Raw genomic sequence first — 14,849 nt, 5'->3', positions numbered from 1 at the left:
AGCCGTGTAAGGAACTTGCAATGAATCGATTGTCAGTCCTACCGATTCAACTAAATCGATCTGCTAAAATAAATAAATACAATTAATCGCTTTGGCTTCACCAATAATCAATATAAATGTGTTAAATCTTATGAATCGCGATTCTTAATTATAATTAATGACATTTAAGACACTCTTTCCCCTGCCAGGAGGTAGCCTATTGAAACATGTTCAAAATAATGGAGCAATATTTAATTACATTGCATTCAGCATAAAATATTATGCAGGACTACTTTTTTTATAGAATAAATATGTTTAATAAGTAATTCTGTTGTCTGTTTATTTATATAAGAATACAGCTAGTCTCACTCGCATTATTGCATGTTTATTTCATGGATATAGAATTTTGGTTAAAAGTTACAGAAACAAAATGTCCTTGAATCGAATCGCCAACTACCTAATCGTTAATCGACTCGCTGTGAAGCCAAAGATTCACACCCCTACCGACCGCGGCTGTGTTCCACGTACATCCATCATCCATCACTCTCCGTTGCTTGCTGCTGCCACTCTGAGCCAGCTGTCCACCTCTACTTTTGTCTCCCGTCTGCAAACGTACATCAGAAACCTGGAGCAGCTTCAGACTCGTCTCTAAAGCCAAAACCCCATCGCCCCGTCTGCATACATCTCTTCTGCAAACACTTCTGCAGACGTGCTCCAGAGGGCCAATTAGCTATGAGCCGTCTTGATTAAAGGATATGTCAACAGCTCACTGCTCGTGTTGGTCGTGGCTCACCGGCGATTTTCCAAAAGGTGAGTGTAAAAGAGAGAAGGAAGGGGGGGGTTGAAGGAGCGAAAAAAGAGGAGAGGAGGCCGGTCTGACATGGACAGATGGGTGGTGAATGGAGTGTGACTGGGCCAGCTGCACATACACTCGCGCAGCATGACTGTCAAATGGCTGGAAGCTACAATTAATTAAGTATGGGTTTGAATGTGTGAAAAGAAATTTAGACACGTGTACGTGCCTTCACCTCCCACAGCAGAGACCGTTCCCCGGCAGCTTAGGGAAACAGTGACCTGCTGGATGGCGTCGGGACTGGCCCCTGCTGCTACTGTACTGTTGAGATGAAGAATAAGTAATAATACTATAATATATATATAAAATAATACTGACATTTCAAAAGATGTATGAAAAATATGGTAATTAAATAATGCCCTAACAAGGTGGGGCATTAATTGTTCATTACACAACTATTAAGACCAGAATATGACTAAATTACTGGAAACTGGCTCATAATTAATTTGACTATACCAGTTACGTATATATTATATTTCATGCGACAAGTAGCTAAATCTAAAGAAGAGAATAATAATTACTTATTGTTATTATCAGGAACAAATCTTTAAAGACACACTGGACAGTTCCTCATCTACATAGATTATGGCTGAAGTTGCAGAGGGAAAGAAAAGGGAGTTTTCTAATGTGTTTGCTGAGCAACATGACGACTGTATGATTGACTGCATGAAGAAGCCATTACACAGGCAGAGGGGAGAACGCTGCTGAGCACAAGTGTCTTCCTCTACGGGAGCAAAACCTCGGGAGGTAATCAGACTGTTCTTTGGTAAACAAAGTCCTGCATATAACACACACGTGAGCATCACATGGGTGCTAATGACAGCACTACTATATGGAGAACTGATTCCTGATTTATGAAAGATTATTTTGGCATTCCAGTGGTATGTTTCTCCAACACTGATGTTGCATCTTAGACATTGCATGTCACAAAATTGCCCGTATGCTGTTAGTTTCATTGTCATGGGCGGCTATCATGATAACATTGTATGGGGAGCCATCATTCACACTACAGACCAGGGACAAGAGTCTCCAGTAGAGCTAGTGTTCAAACAGTAGTGTAATAGACAGCATGTTTGTTAAATAGGAGCAGAGGACACCAGAGGACACGTCAAGGTCAAACATCATTGGCCATAATGGGCTACAAAGCCTCACCCACTGTCTACAGTCTTTCACTGTGTGTGTACAGGTGGATGTCAGGCTGAGTGGCAGACTGTCGCTTCATACCGAGCCAGCACACTTAATCACACTACCTGGAGACAAACCATCACGGTAACAACGTGGCAACGCTTCTCTTATTCTAAATGGCTCTGCAGCTCTAGAGGAGGCAGGACTCTGGACAGCCGTTCAAGACCCGGTCGGTCAGTCAGCATCCACCCGGCTCAAGTGTCCTTGAATTCTCTACTAGCTCCATAAAGACAGCCCTGACTGATCTGTGCTTCCAGCTCCCGGCACACACTGGAAAACAGAAAACTTCTCTATCAGGGTCAACTCGTCATTATTTTTCTGTCGCTACGTATCCGGCTCCAGGTGACTTTTACATGCAACTGTAAAAGTCATCTTCTGAGTGTACACACACACACACACACACACACACACACACACACACACACACACACACACACACACACACACACACACACACACACACACACACACACACACACACACACACACACACACACACCAAGAAAATAATTAACATAGTGACGTGCATAGGAAAAAATAAATTACTTCTGTACGCTCTATTAATCTGTGCCTTTGAAGTAACTGATGTGTGGAAGATGGGATAATAACACAATCTGATAAAAAAGAACTGTCTTCATTTTTCTTTCTTCCTGATTCCTCAGTTGTTCATGGGTTGAACCGCATCCGCAAATAGTTTTTATATTTTTCAATTAGTGTCAAAATCACACAACTGATTTTAGAACAGAAATCAAGCACGAGCTGATGACTGACAAAATTATTTTCATTGGCATTTCAGTCTAAAAATAATCTTAATTTTCTCCAACATTCCACCCAAAAAGGTAACGATAAAGCCATTATGATTTCACTGTCATTTAAATTAGAGCAACTGGGAATGAAAAATGTATCTCACTTTAACTTCATCCTTTGGTGAAAAATATACCCTCAGTAAGTGTTGTTTTTACTGTACATTTCACTTTATTACTCAAAGTCAATCTACACAGTAAATATATTTCTCAAACCTACAATAACTTTTTGATTATCTTAGCTCGTCGTTGATATAAAACACAATATTAAATAAAGCAAAGAGACAAATACAAAAAATGTCTACACCTTTAGCTCCATTAAATATAAAAAATGTTTTTGTATTTTGCCTTAAACAGAAAATCTGTATTCTCTGAGGTCACAGTTTATATTTATTTACTATTCACTTTTACACGGACACAGATTTTCAGTCCTCGCGTGGTTTAAAGTGTAGCGATAAGGTCCCTGGCAGTCTAATGAAGAGAAGGTCGTTTGCGTGCCTGCTTTCTGCTGACAGGCTCTGCACTCTGTCATGCTGCATCCTCTCCATTTCTTTCTGAAAATGACCTCAGGTCAGACTTGGAGCCGGACGGCAACCATGGAGTTTCTACTCTCAGAGTAATCACTATCAACATAAAACATGGAACACAGACAAATAAAGCACAGCAGATATAAGGGATATGGGGGGGTTGATATGAAAAGATAGCATGCTGAGAGCTGAGATCCTGGTGTCGTCTGAGCCAGAAATAAAACCACAGTATAAGAATGAAAGCTCATTACTGACTGTACGTGATCTGGTTTATAGACCCTGAAAAGACCTCATATCCCATCAACCACTGGGAGCCTAAGGTGAGTTTCACTTATAGACCTTTAAGCCTGGACCAAACTCTTTGCTGTACAATTTACTTTCCCAAGTAGAGTAGAGTGCTGTTTCTGAACCATTGCAGAGGTTTTGAGGAGATGTTGCAGCTCAGATAAGTTCACAAAAGATCCACTATTCATTCAACAGCATGGAGGAAGAGAATAAAGCATGCTTTAATGCATCACCAGACATAATCAAGCCCTCATAGGTTTCTGTTTCACAAGCCCTTTATGACCAGAGATGTGCTGACCTTGTTCATCCGGTCAGAATGTACCTGCACTGTTGGGTGAAGTTGTCACGTCACACTAACGCATCGGTGTTTACATCATAACCTCACACACTCCGCAGATCCTTTTCCAAAGCAAAGGTCGGATCAGTGTGTGTGTGGGACCAGGAAACTCGCATCAGACCAGCAAACCCGAGCTGAATGTGAACACGGAGGCGTGGAGGGGGGACGGCAGCAGACGGGAGGGCAGGGCGACAAACACAGAGGAGGCACACTGGAAAATACGTGTGTTTCAGAAACACACATCCGCGTACACAAACACCGCAAACACACGCACACACACCCGTATACTCACATTTCGGACTGAACAGGGTCATACCAGGAATGCTAAACAACCAGGAAGTGGAGAGAAGAGAAGCTAGCCAACAACGCCTTCGCTTCTCTCGTGCGGCTCTCCGGGTTCTACGTCCTAGGCTCGTGCTGCGTGTGCGCGCGCTCCGGCTGGGGTTTGGTTAACTGCTGTGGTACTACTGAGGCGAACCAGTTGGAGGGGCGCCGATGGGATGTACCAAATGTTGTCCTGTGGCGGGGGTGGCTCGAGGTACGCCGGGCCGTTCCATGAGCAGGGAAACCGGGAGGAGGATTGGATGAGTGCGCAGCTGCTTTCCCCTCAGCAACAGGAGCTTGGCTGGAGCTCAGACTCCAGTGTGTGCGTGTGTGTGTGTGTGTGTGTGTGTGTGTGCGTGCGTGCGTGTGTGTGTGCGTGAGAGAGAGAGAGAGAGAGAGAGAGAGAGAGAGAGAGAGAGAGAGAGAGAGAGAGAAGCTGGAGACACAGATGTACACTAAACCCGAGTGAATATGGAAAACACACAAAGGGATTAATGAGAACAATTGTTCTCTCACTATTTGCTGAACGAATAAGCAGTTTAAAATTATAAATGCTCAGACAAACAGTGACTTATTCACCATAAAGTGTATCGAATAGGTGAGCTAAGTAAACAAACTAAATCTCCATCATTATGACATATCACAAGGTTGTTTCCATCTCTGAGATCTTGCTTATAATTAATGCCACATTTGAAGAAAAACAAACACCCAGCTGAATCACTCTTAACTTATTGCAAACTGCGCATGCTGTCTCACTATTGTTCCATTTTTTGTGCGTGGAGGTTGGAGAGAGAGAATTCACCTGAGGGTGTTTTAATCTCTCTGGCTCCCCAGGAGAGGCTTTCATGTGGGTTTAATTAGCTTCTTTAACAAACAACACAGAGTAAGACTGGCTGTAAGACAAACTTTAATCTTGGTCAAACGATTATTACCTCTTTTCACACTACACTTAACCCAGGCACAATTGCATTATTAACTGTTAACCCTTGGCTAACTGTTCTCTGAGTCGTGTGACAAGGAGATAAATTAGCCCGGCAGCCGTCGATCTATAAGGTGCAATGGCACAATATATAATGCGGAGAAGTTGTTTTATTCTAAATTGTTAACATTGTTGTGCTCTTAATGCTGATGGTACAATTAGATTCAGCAGTTGTTTTTTTTTATGTTTCCACATGCAAAATAAGCTATCAATGACATAATGTGTCATTACATTTAAACCCAGTTTAACATAAAGCCTGGGGCGAGGTTTCAGGGTGCTGAAACCCATTGATCCAAAAAAAATGTTCCTTAAAAAAAAAGGTTTAAAAATCTCTGTTTTGTTCTCTTTGGTGACACAATGAGGCAATAATTTAAGTCAAAGGTGAAAATACGGTTTTCATTGGTGGGCCATAGCTCCATCACCTTCTTGTTACCTCATTAACCATTTATTTAAATGAAAATATGAGAGAATATTGCTTTAAATCAATACCTTTGACGATATACCAACAAGAAATGCAGAAGATGCCAGCAGCATGAATCGACTAGAGAGCGGAATGGTATCATATTTAGACAGTCTGTTATTAGAGGGGATCATGTGTTTGGTTGTGTGTGCGTGTGTATGTCTGTCTGTCCAATCTACTATTTTTATTGTTTTATACCGTCATTGACTGCTGACTCCTCAATCCTTTCAGGACTTTGTAACCTCAGTAAATCAACACTCTTGAAATAAAAAAAACTTCAGTGGAGGTAATTTGACCTTCTATTTCTGAGCAGCCCTCCTATAGAAATGTGTTAACCAGGAAATCAGTGATATGTACAGAGAGTTCTCTATATGTGCAAGAGCACACTCCAAACAAGCCCTCACTATTTATACATTCTAGACTATGGAAGAAAGGTTTCTCCTCCTACTGGATTTGTTGCTGCAGTCATTCTATGCAAGAGGAATAAATCAATTTGAGCTAGAGCAAGTGAGAAATATAATGTATTTACATTAGGATAAACCAACAGATTTAGAATACATGTGAATAGATTTGTTTAAATGCTTAATAAAAATAACAATTATATGTGTTATTTCAAGTGTGAAATACAGCTACTTCTCAGAAAACCCCATAGTTATTGTCATTTCTGAAGAAATGTTCCTGTAATATGCATTTATGTTGAAATGATAGGATCCAGCCCCATAGAAGGAGGTTTGTTTTAGCTGACGTATTCAAGCTGTGCTTAGCCAACTGACAAATTAACCACATAGCAAACAATAAAGGCTTCGGGCAATAGTGTTGATGAACTCTCATGAGGAGGCAGGCAGCCATGCTGAGGTTCAGCAGTCAGCTAGAAACCACTAAACAAACAAACAAACAAAAAAGCATATACAGTCGCCCCTCCAAAAAACTTGTTTTGTCAGCCTTGCCCTGTTCCCTTGAGTATTTAGTCTGTTTTCACGGTTTCTGTGTCAGTTCATCCTGGTTATTCGATTCATGATCTTCCAATCTGTTTCCTTGTGCTCCTGTTTTCCGGTTGTCTCATTGTCCAGCCTGTTCTTTTGGTCTGAGTTTTGTTGTTCCACCCCCAAATCCAATGTTTAGACCAATGCTCACAGGTTTACCAGCCACCAGGGTTACCTGGTCCAGGTATTTGTTCAGTAGTGTCGATGCATTTGGAGCATAGAATGTATACAATAAGAAGTGGATCTAATCATCTTAACGTCACCCATTGGTTTGTGGATTAAGGTTTGCCTCCAGTTTGGTATTTTATATCTTCATGTTGGATTTGCAACCAGTTAATGGAAGTGACCATATTTGGACTGTGGAGGAGTGATGGATGGCTCTGACTAACACAAGAGGCAGACCAGCAGAGCGTCGACCCGAGCAGCAACCTTATTGGATCTGGCTCGATCTGGCTTCTGGAGCAAAGCTCTTAACAAAGTTAGCTCCAATAATTCAAGGTTAACTTTGCAGCAAAGTGCTAATTGCATTAGTAGCATGTTAGCAAGGCCGTGTTAGCGAAGCCTGTCAATCACAGGGCAGCCATACCTAAAGCATACCCTGCTTTATTGACTATTTTAATGTAAATGGAACCGTCATTTACAAAATGGACATCATGCTGTTTTGAAGCAGACTAGTGATTAAGACCAACTAATGTTTTAATGTTTACTGAGATAATAAATCAAGTGAGAAGTAGGGCTCTCAATTGTACTTGTTTATGCAACAAGAGGAGTTGCCCCCTGATGGAAGGCACTTCTGCATTGACTTCATGGCTCAGAACCAGAGATTGTCGTCTGATTTGGGGTTGACTTGCTCTCCCAACTGCTTTTGCACCCCGTTATACACATGTTTCATGGGTCCATCAATCCAGTAGCTGCCCATTTCTGCCGAGATAATTCACCCAATCTCCCATGTCTCAAAGGTTGAACCAGGCTGTCTTGTTGCCATGTTTTTTGGTTCAAGTGTGCTTGTGCTCGCCATCATTACAGAGACGAATTGGAGCCAACACCTTCTCTCCTGATTAGCTACTCTGGGTAGATGGACAGACCCAAGCACCAACAGCCAATGGAAATAAATGTTCACCGAGGTATTGCTGTATCTTGACATGATAATCTCCTTTTTAAATGCACCACCGCTCTCTTTCCCCCACCATAGAACAGTGCCGACAGCTCATACATTATCCAGTGCCTTTCTCTTTCCTTCCCCTTCTCTCTCTGTGTCACACCCACTGACTTGCCCTCACACCGCCCTCCCCTACGACTCTCTGTAGCTGGAGTGTCTGAGTGTGAAAACCTCATTATGTTGTGCTACTGGACCTGTAAACTCAATTGGACAGAGAGCCATGGTCCGGGTCTGTTTTTATGTGGGTATGGATGCATGAGCATATGCCTGTATGTGTCTGCAGGCCCCTGTATCAGTGGTGAATAAATCAGAAGGATGCCATCAGTGTGACCGTGCAGAAGTATGGAGATCTTTCCCCTTTTTTGGAGCATTGGGTTTCTATGGCAGCAGTGTGATTTGGCCAGGCTGATGAAAAGAGACCTGCAGCCAGCTACACATTTCACAAGGCTGGAACCTCATTTACTTTAGCCGCTGGCCCTCAGCTATTACACTTAACAGACTCTCTCATTCAATAAAAAACATTCTTTAGCACCACTGTGTCTTTTTTCATCCAGTATTAATATAGATATACATTACTGTGGCAAAATATGATTCATTTTCTTATTTGCTTGTAAAAAAAATTTTTTTGTAAAGTGTATTGAGTGAAAACTGTGCACAGTGTTGTAAAACATGGAAATAGGCTGTCTTTGTTGACCGTATCTGGTTTTCATGCTGGTAACTTAAATGTGAGATAACAGTGTCCCCACTGTCCAGTCTGATCTCAGTTTTGGATGAAGCTGTCTCTCCCTGGAGCAACTCTCGGATCCAGAACACACACAACGACTGTACACTGTTTCCAAACATGTGATGTGTTGAACAAAGAAAAGCGGGCTCAACGAGGAACAGAGCACATTCCTCAGAGGATAGTCCAATTTATACCGGCCAGTCTCTGAAGAACCAATTAGAAGGAGGATTCAAATAAGCACAGAGATAGGGAGAGTGTAAAACTCGGTTAGCTTTGCATTAGTGCCTCTCTCTTTGCCTTATGCAGTAAGGCGGACACAATAGAGAGTATGGCTGAACTGAGTAGTATTCTCAAACAGCCTCATTCATCATCCTATACCTGTGTGCATCAGGGATAGTCTTGTTCACTGGGATTGCCCAGCTATGACCAAAAAAACAACCCAAACCCTCTTAACTAACTAGACACGAACACATGAAAATGTCTGATAAAAAAAGTGATGTCATTTTTGCAAGATATCTGCATTAATGCATTAATAACTAATCGTAATTTTTCTAAACGCTACAGAGATCAATATTTTTATTCAGCATTGTTGGATGCTGAAGAAGCTGCATGCATTAAAATTACTGGTGCATGAACTCCAAAGTCTTTATTGCAAAGGTATAATGCAACAGTAAAAGACTGATGTCTACTGCATGAGGTAAGACCTGACGATAGAATGTATTCAGCTCATTAAGACACAAGCGTTAATTTGGAGATCCGTTTAGATCATTCTGATGAAACAAAGTGCAACATTAACTCTCCTTTTAGCTCTGTTTTTGGTCTCCACCAACTCCTGAAGGAAGTGTCACTGTTGCTAAATCTTCCCTATATTCAGCTAGTTGCTTACCTTTTGGGGGCCTTTTCCCTTTGCAAACACCAGAATACAGTTCAATCAGGAGAGACAAGTGAATGAAGAAAAGATTTTTGTATTATGATGTGTGATGATAAAGGCTTGACTCCACAGGGAGATGTGAAATGGAGGGGACATCTGCCCTGAGCAGCAGCCAGTCAAATCCTCCCGTGGAGTCCAGACATGTGTGGTGTTGGCTGATGATTCTGGAGGAGGCTGATGAAACGGATGAATCCGACTTGTGTAACAGCGGCATGAACGTATTAAAGACAGAGAAAATCACATTTAAAAAGAGACAGCAGCATGATAGACTAGGTCACTGCTATGGAAAAGACCAGTTGCTGAGAACAGATGATATTAGGAATCACAGCATCAAACAATGACAGCGAGGAAATTATGAGTGAGCGTGTGAGAGATGAGTGAATGGCAGAATTTAACCTTCACTGGTAAAATACTGAGGATAAGACAAACAGTATGTGGCTCCACCAACATAGGAAGCATCCATTTATTTAATGGATAAAGAATGTGTTCAACTCGACGATGCAGGTCTGATAGAAACTGTTTGCTAGTGCTTCTCTTTAATCAGAGCAATTCCCTAAGGCCTTCAAAAATGCAATAATCAAACCTCCTTTAAAAAAAAGTCTAATCTGGATGCCTCAGTAATAAGTAACTACGCTATTAACCATAACATTTTTGGCAAAGATCGTTGAAAGGGTTGTTTATCCGAAACTTCACACTTTCATGATGGTAAAAGCAATCTCTTCATCGCTTCCCAGTCGGGCTTTCGATCACAGCACTGAGACTGCACTTATTCACGTTTTAAACGACATTTTTAACAGTGATGGGTAAAAAAACTTCAGTATTACTGGATCTCAGTGCTGCATGACACGGTGGATCACAGACAGACTGGAGACTGGTGGGACTCTCAGGTAGTGACTGTGTGTGTGTGTGTGTGTGTGTGTGTGTGTGTGTGTGTGTGTGTGTGTGTGTGTGTGTGTGTGTGTGTGTGTGTGTGTGTGTGTGCCTGTATTAGTTCATAAAAGCAGTGTTGATAAAGGGGGACTTTTTGAAAACACATACGTGTCACTTCCTGCTGTGAGTGTTGCTTGTCGTCAGGCCTCCTAACGACCTCCATGACAGAACGGCACAGCTGCTCACTGCTTCCTTATTATCATTGGACCATTCATCCACTGACTCTCTCTCTCCTCTCTCTCTCTCTCTCTCTCTCTCTCTCTCTCTCTCTCTCTCTCTCTCTCTCTCTCATACAAAGTAATTGCAGCAGATTATCCTCACCCGACGCGTCGCTCCTCTTCTTCATCCTTTACACCCCTCCTTCTCTGCTTGCTCCTTCTCCATTTGGCATGTGACACCCCCCCCCCCCCCCCCCTCCACTCTGTCAGGCTGCATCACTCTTTGAAGTTAATGAGTCAAAACTATCAGTCGTTTTGCTTTTAATTAGAAAACGGACAGAATGATTACATTTTTAATTGAAGCTGTCATTTTCAATTAAGCTGACATCCTTGAGAAGCCCTCTCCTCTCACAACTCTTTATTTATTCATTTATCAGCAGCTTTCTCAAGATGTTCCACTCTCCACTGTTACAAAGCCTTCTCGTCGCCGGGTGGATGACAACGGACGCTCTGATGTCAACACTTCCACTGTCTTAAATGCATATTTTTTACTCACATCTTACACTCATCTGTGGCCATGCCTCTTCAGATTATATCATTAAACTCCATTATATTATTGTTTCATGTATCTTGGATTGACTCCAGTCTCTTTCTCCCCACTTGCTCACGAACCATGCTTTCTTCTCCCCCACATCCATCTTATCCTTCTATCAACAGACATGTGTATTAGAGTTATTGTCATTACAAAATATGGTGTAAGGATATTCGTTTGATGAGCAGTTACAGTGGAGACACTCACTGTTTAATAAGATGACATCACATGAATGCTAACGAAACAATCTATGCAAAAATACCATAATAAGACTCTTAATATAATATATTTCATGTAAAAAGGTGTATTTGCAGATTGGCTACACAGTAGTTAAACGTCCAGAGGTTGAACATACATCTCTCAAAACTATTTTGAGCCAGTGTTGTCTGAATCGTGTTCTCTCCAGCTCTCCTAGCAGAGGTGAGTTACATAGATCACGGAGAGGACGATTGGAAAAACAGGATTTTGGATGCTGTCTCAACTCTCTCCTCTAACAGAAAAGGCTGCTATGCCAAGCCAAATTTTAATGGGAAAAGTACCCCACATTCTGTTGCTGATAAAAAGGAAATCTAATTACTGGTGAGCTCTCTTTTTGATTGTGAACACACAGTTCAGCCCATAAAGAGACCGAGGTGGGTGCTGTTGATCTTTCATGACAAATGTAGGTTTAAAAAAAGATCCAGGCTTTAATGGGACACGTGAGTGGATTATTATTGTAAATGTCCTATAAATTTCATTTGCTTTTTTTTATTTTCAATTCACAATAATATAGCGTTTTAAGTACTTAACTCAGCAACACAAACTTTTAATAGCAGATTAGGAGCATTCAAATATGAAATATTATTCCAATAGAGAATGAACTACACACCATGTGTGTGTATAGCAATGCTAAACACACACTTTATTCAGGAGCAGAGTCAGTCAGGATGCGCAGCATGTTAATACAGAAGTTGTTGTTCAGCACCGTTTTCATTTTGAATATATATTATTTTGTTGGGTCTGGCAATAAATGAATGTTCAGTCTGGAAAAGACATTGGGCCCTAGTTTCGTAGACCAGGCGCAGTCAGCTTTCAGCGCACCTGCGCCGCGCCGACGGGGTGTGTCCGCCTGGACTTTGCAAGTTTCGTGCACCGCGCAGGCTCGCGCAGGCACACCTCCCGACTCGCCCACCGGCGCAAGTGGGAAAGAGGGAGGAGAAGAAGGCGTGAGTGGGAGACGAGGAGGAGACGAGGCGTGGACTGGGATTAATACAGCCGATTCAGATCTTCACCAATCAAATGAGCTCCTCTCCTCTCCTTTAATGCGTTAGGGGAGGTTCAGTGCAAGTTCCGTCACTTGACAACCCGATGACAGAAGCAGCGCCGCCGCTCCCACCACGCGCATCACGCGCTGTGCGCGCGTATCATAATAATAACAATGCCGATATTATAAAAAACAGGAGAGAGAGAGGGAGATGTTTTGGTCCGAGAGGCTGAGTTTCCGTTACGCGTGCCATCCGCCTTTGATCTGACGTCAGATGTGACGGGACAATCTATATAGATATAAATTCACGTGTTGATTCAGTTAGTTGCATTAAATAGTGTTTGTTGTGATTATTTATTGCATTTAAATGTGCCTGGAACTGTGGAAACCTGCCTGTGAGGTCTCGGTGACGTGTGCGCACTGCGCGCCGTCAACCAAACTTCCGATCCGCCAGCTGTGATTCGCATTGAATGAATGGACTTTATTTACGCCTTACGCCTTGCGCCGAAAGTAGACCAGGTTGGAGCTGGCGAGCTTTCAGCGCAGTCTCGGCGAGGCTTTTTGCCACGAAACTTCCGCTACGCCAAGCTGAATCTGTGACGCCTCCCCCTGCTGCGCCGCCACACCCATCTTGGCGCAGGCGATCCACCAAACTGCCAAACTGACGGTGCGCAAGGCTGCGCGGGTCGAAACTTGCACTGCGCCGGCTGCGCCACCCTGCGCCGGTCTACGAAACTAGGGCCCATTGTCTCTTACAGAAAAACAATGGTGACCAAGTAGCCAACCGATGGAGAAAACCTGCTTTTCTGGGGGTCAGTGGAAGCAGCAACATATCGAATTAGTGGAACTTGTTTGAGGATTGTTGCACTTCCCCGACAATATGGATACTTAACTGTTACACAGGTTTACATTGTATTTGACAGTCAATTAATAACATGTTGTCTCCAAACAAAGAATGTACAAGGAAAGCACATTTGACTGGTTTGATTCAACTTAAATTTCTAAGTGTTTTCTCAACTCTCTTAACTTAACTCTGTTGATTTTACATTGTCAAACTTTGAATTCATTATTCAACCTAAGTTCACATAACTCATGTTTTAAGGCATCGGGGGAACTACCAATTTTAAGTTGAACCAGCTTTAAAAATGATTTACAGCCAGCAAGGTTTTATGTAACATTAACAGCTGGGGAACACATGTGACCCATTTCATTTTTGTGTACAATCTATTAACACAACCATACGGCTGCTGAGCACAGTACTATTTAGGGTGTATTCACATTCTCATTGGTTTGGAAACCTGGAGCATTTCACCCAGTTTGGGTTCCTTTGATCAACATAGAAACCACACTCAGACAGAGGCGGTGGTCTCAGCTTCACTTGAACTCTGGAGCAGTTTATTTGTAGTCAGAATGAAATCATCCTTCCATCTGAATCTGCTAGGCTTCGAAAATAATAAGTACAGTTATCATGTGATTGTGTGGTGGTATGCACCCTTAAGGCAGCGCATCTTCTTATAAGATGCATCAGAACATTGCATATTGGTGTATTTACCACAAAAATGCAATAAAATCAATAATAATTATAATAATTAAAAATACATAAATAATAAACAAACAATGCTGGTGCTCCGTAAGGAAGAAAAAAAGGAAGAAAGAGGAGGAATCGTTTTGAGGTGAATTTTCCCGATAACAATTCTGACCAATCAGGGAACAGCAGGCATTTGTTTGAACACAAACGAACCAAGAGGCAAATTAATTCGACCCTGAAAGCAAACGGACTGCAGATCAGAAATGCTCTGAGTTGTATATATAAACGATATAATTGTACTTGTGGACATTTTTGTGCCTTAATCATGTATGTTTTGCTTCTATTCTTTGTCCTTCACATCCCTTCTCTCTGTTGTCCTCCTCTTCTCTCCCTCTCTTCTCCTGTGATTCTCTCCTCCTCCTCCTCCTCCTCCTCCTCCTCTTCCTCCTCCTCCTCCGGGTCGGGAGGAGGAGTGGGCGGCTGGCTGCAGCTCTTTACGGTCCATTTCCTGGTGAGGAGGCTCTTGAGTTTAGCCTGAGCCATTCTTCCCCATACAATGCCTGTGTTCTCATTAACTCTTATCAAAGTTCATCTTGCATCCAAATGCTGTGCTGAAAAGAGAAAATGAAAAAAGACTGAGCGAGCTACAGAGAGAGCGAGAGAGAGAGGGGGAGAGGTAAAGAATCATGCAGATAAAAGGTGGAGAAATAATGGTTTAATGGTGATTGAGGGAGGCAGAATAATCACTGAAGTCCTCTGACTAGACGGAATATTGGTTTGATGTCAAATTAAACTGTGTTCATATCTGAAACTCTGATAAGCTTGTTTTTTTTCGTCCTGTAAATCAATGCTTTTCTTTGTCCATTTGG

The 14,849-nt window shown here is 42.2% G+C and overlaps 1 protein-coding gene across 1 annotated transcript in view; it reads right to left on the bottom strand.

The window, feature by feature from the left end:
• The window catches only part of LOC311018538 (heterogeneous nuclear ribonucleoprotein C-like 1), a 31,727-nt gene extending 27,230 nt beyond the window's left edge, over positions 1-4,497 (bottom strand). The window contains exon 1 of the mRNA XM_084017546.1: positions 4,262-4,497. Coding sequence (XP_083873672.1) covers positions 4,262-4,283 — 22 coding nt within the window. The 5' untranslated portion in view covers positions 4,284-4,497. The remainder of the gene's footprint in view (positions 1-4,261) is intronic.
• Between the last annotated feature and the right edge of the window lie 10,352 nt (positions 4,498-14,849).

Source organism: Eutrigla gurnardus, assembly GCF_963514095.1.
Source record: "Eutrigla gurnardus genome assembly, chromosome: 1".
NCBI classification, from domain to species: domain Eukaryota; kingdom Metazoa; phylum Chordata; class Actinopteri; order Perciformes; family Triglidae; genus Eutrigla; species Eutrigla gurnardus.
Note: the sequence above shows the minus strand (reverse complement) of the source record. Positions and strands in the feature narration are given on the sequence as shown.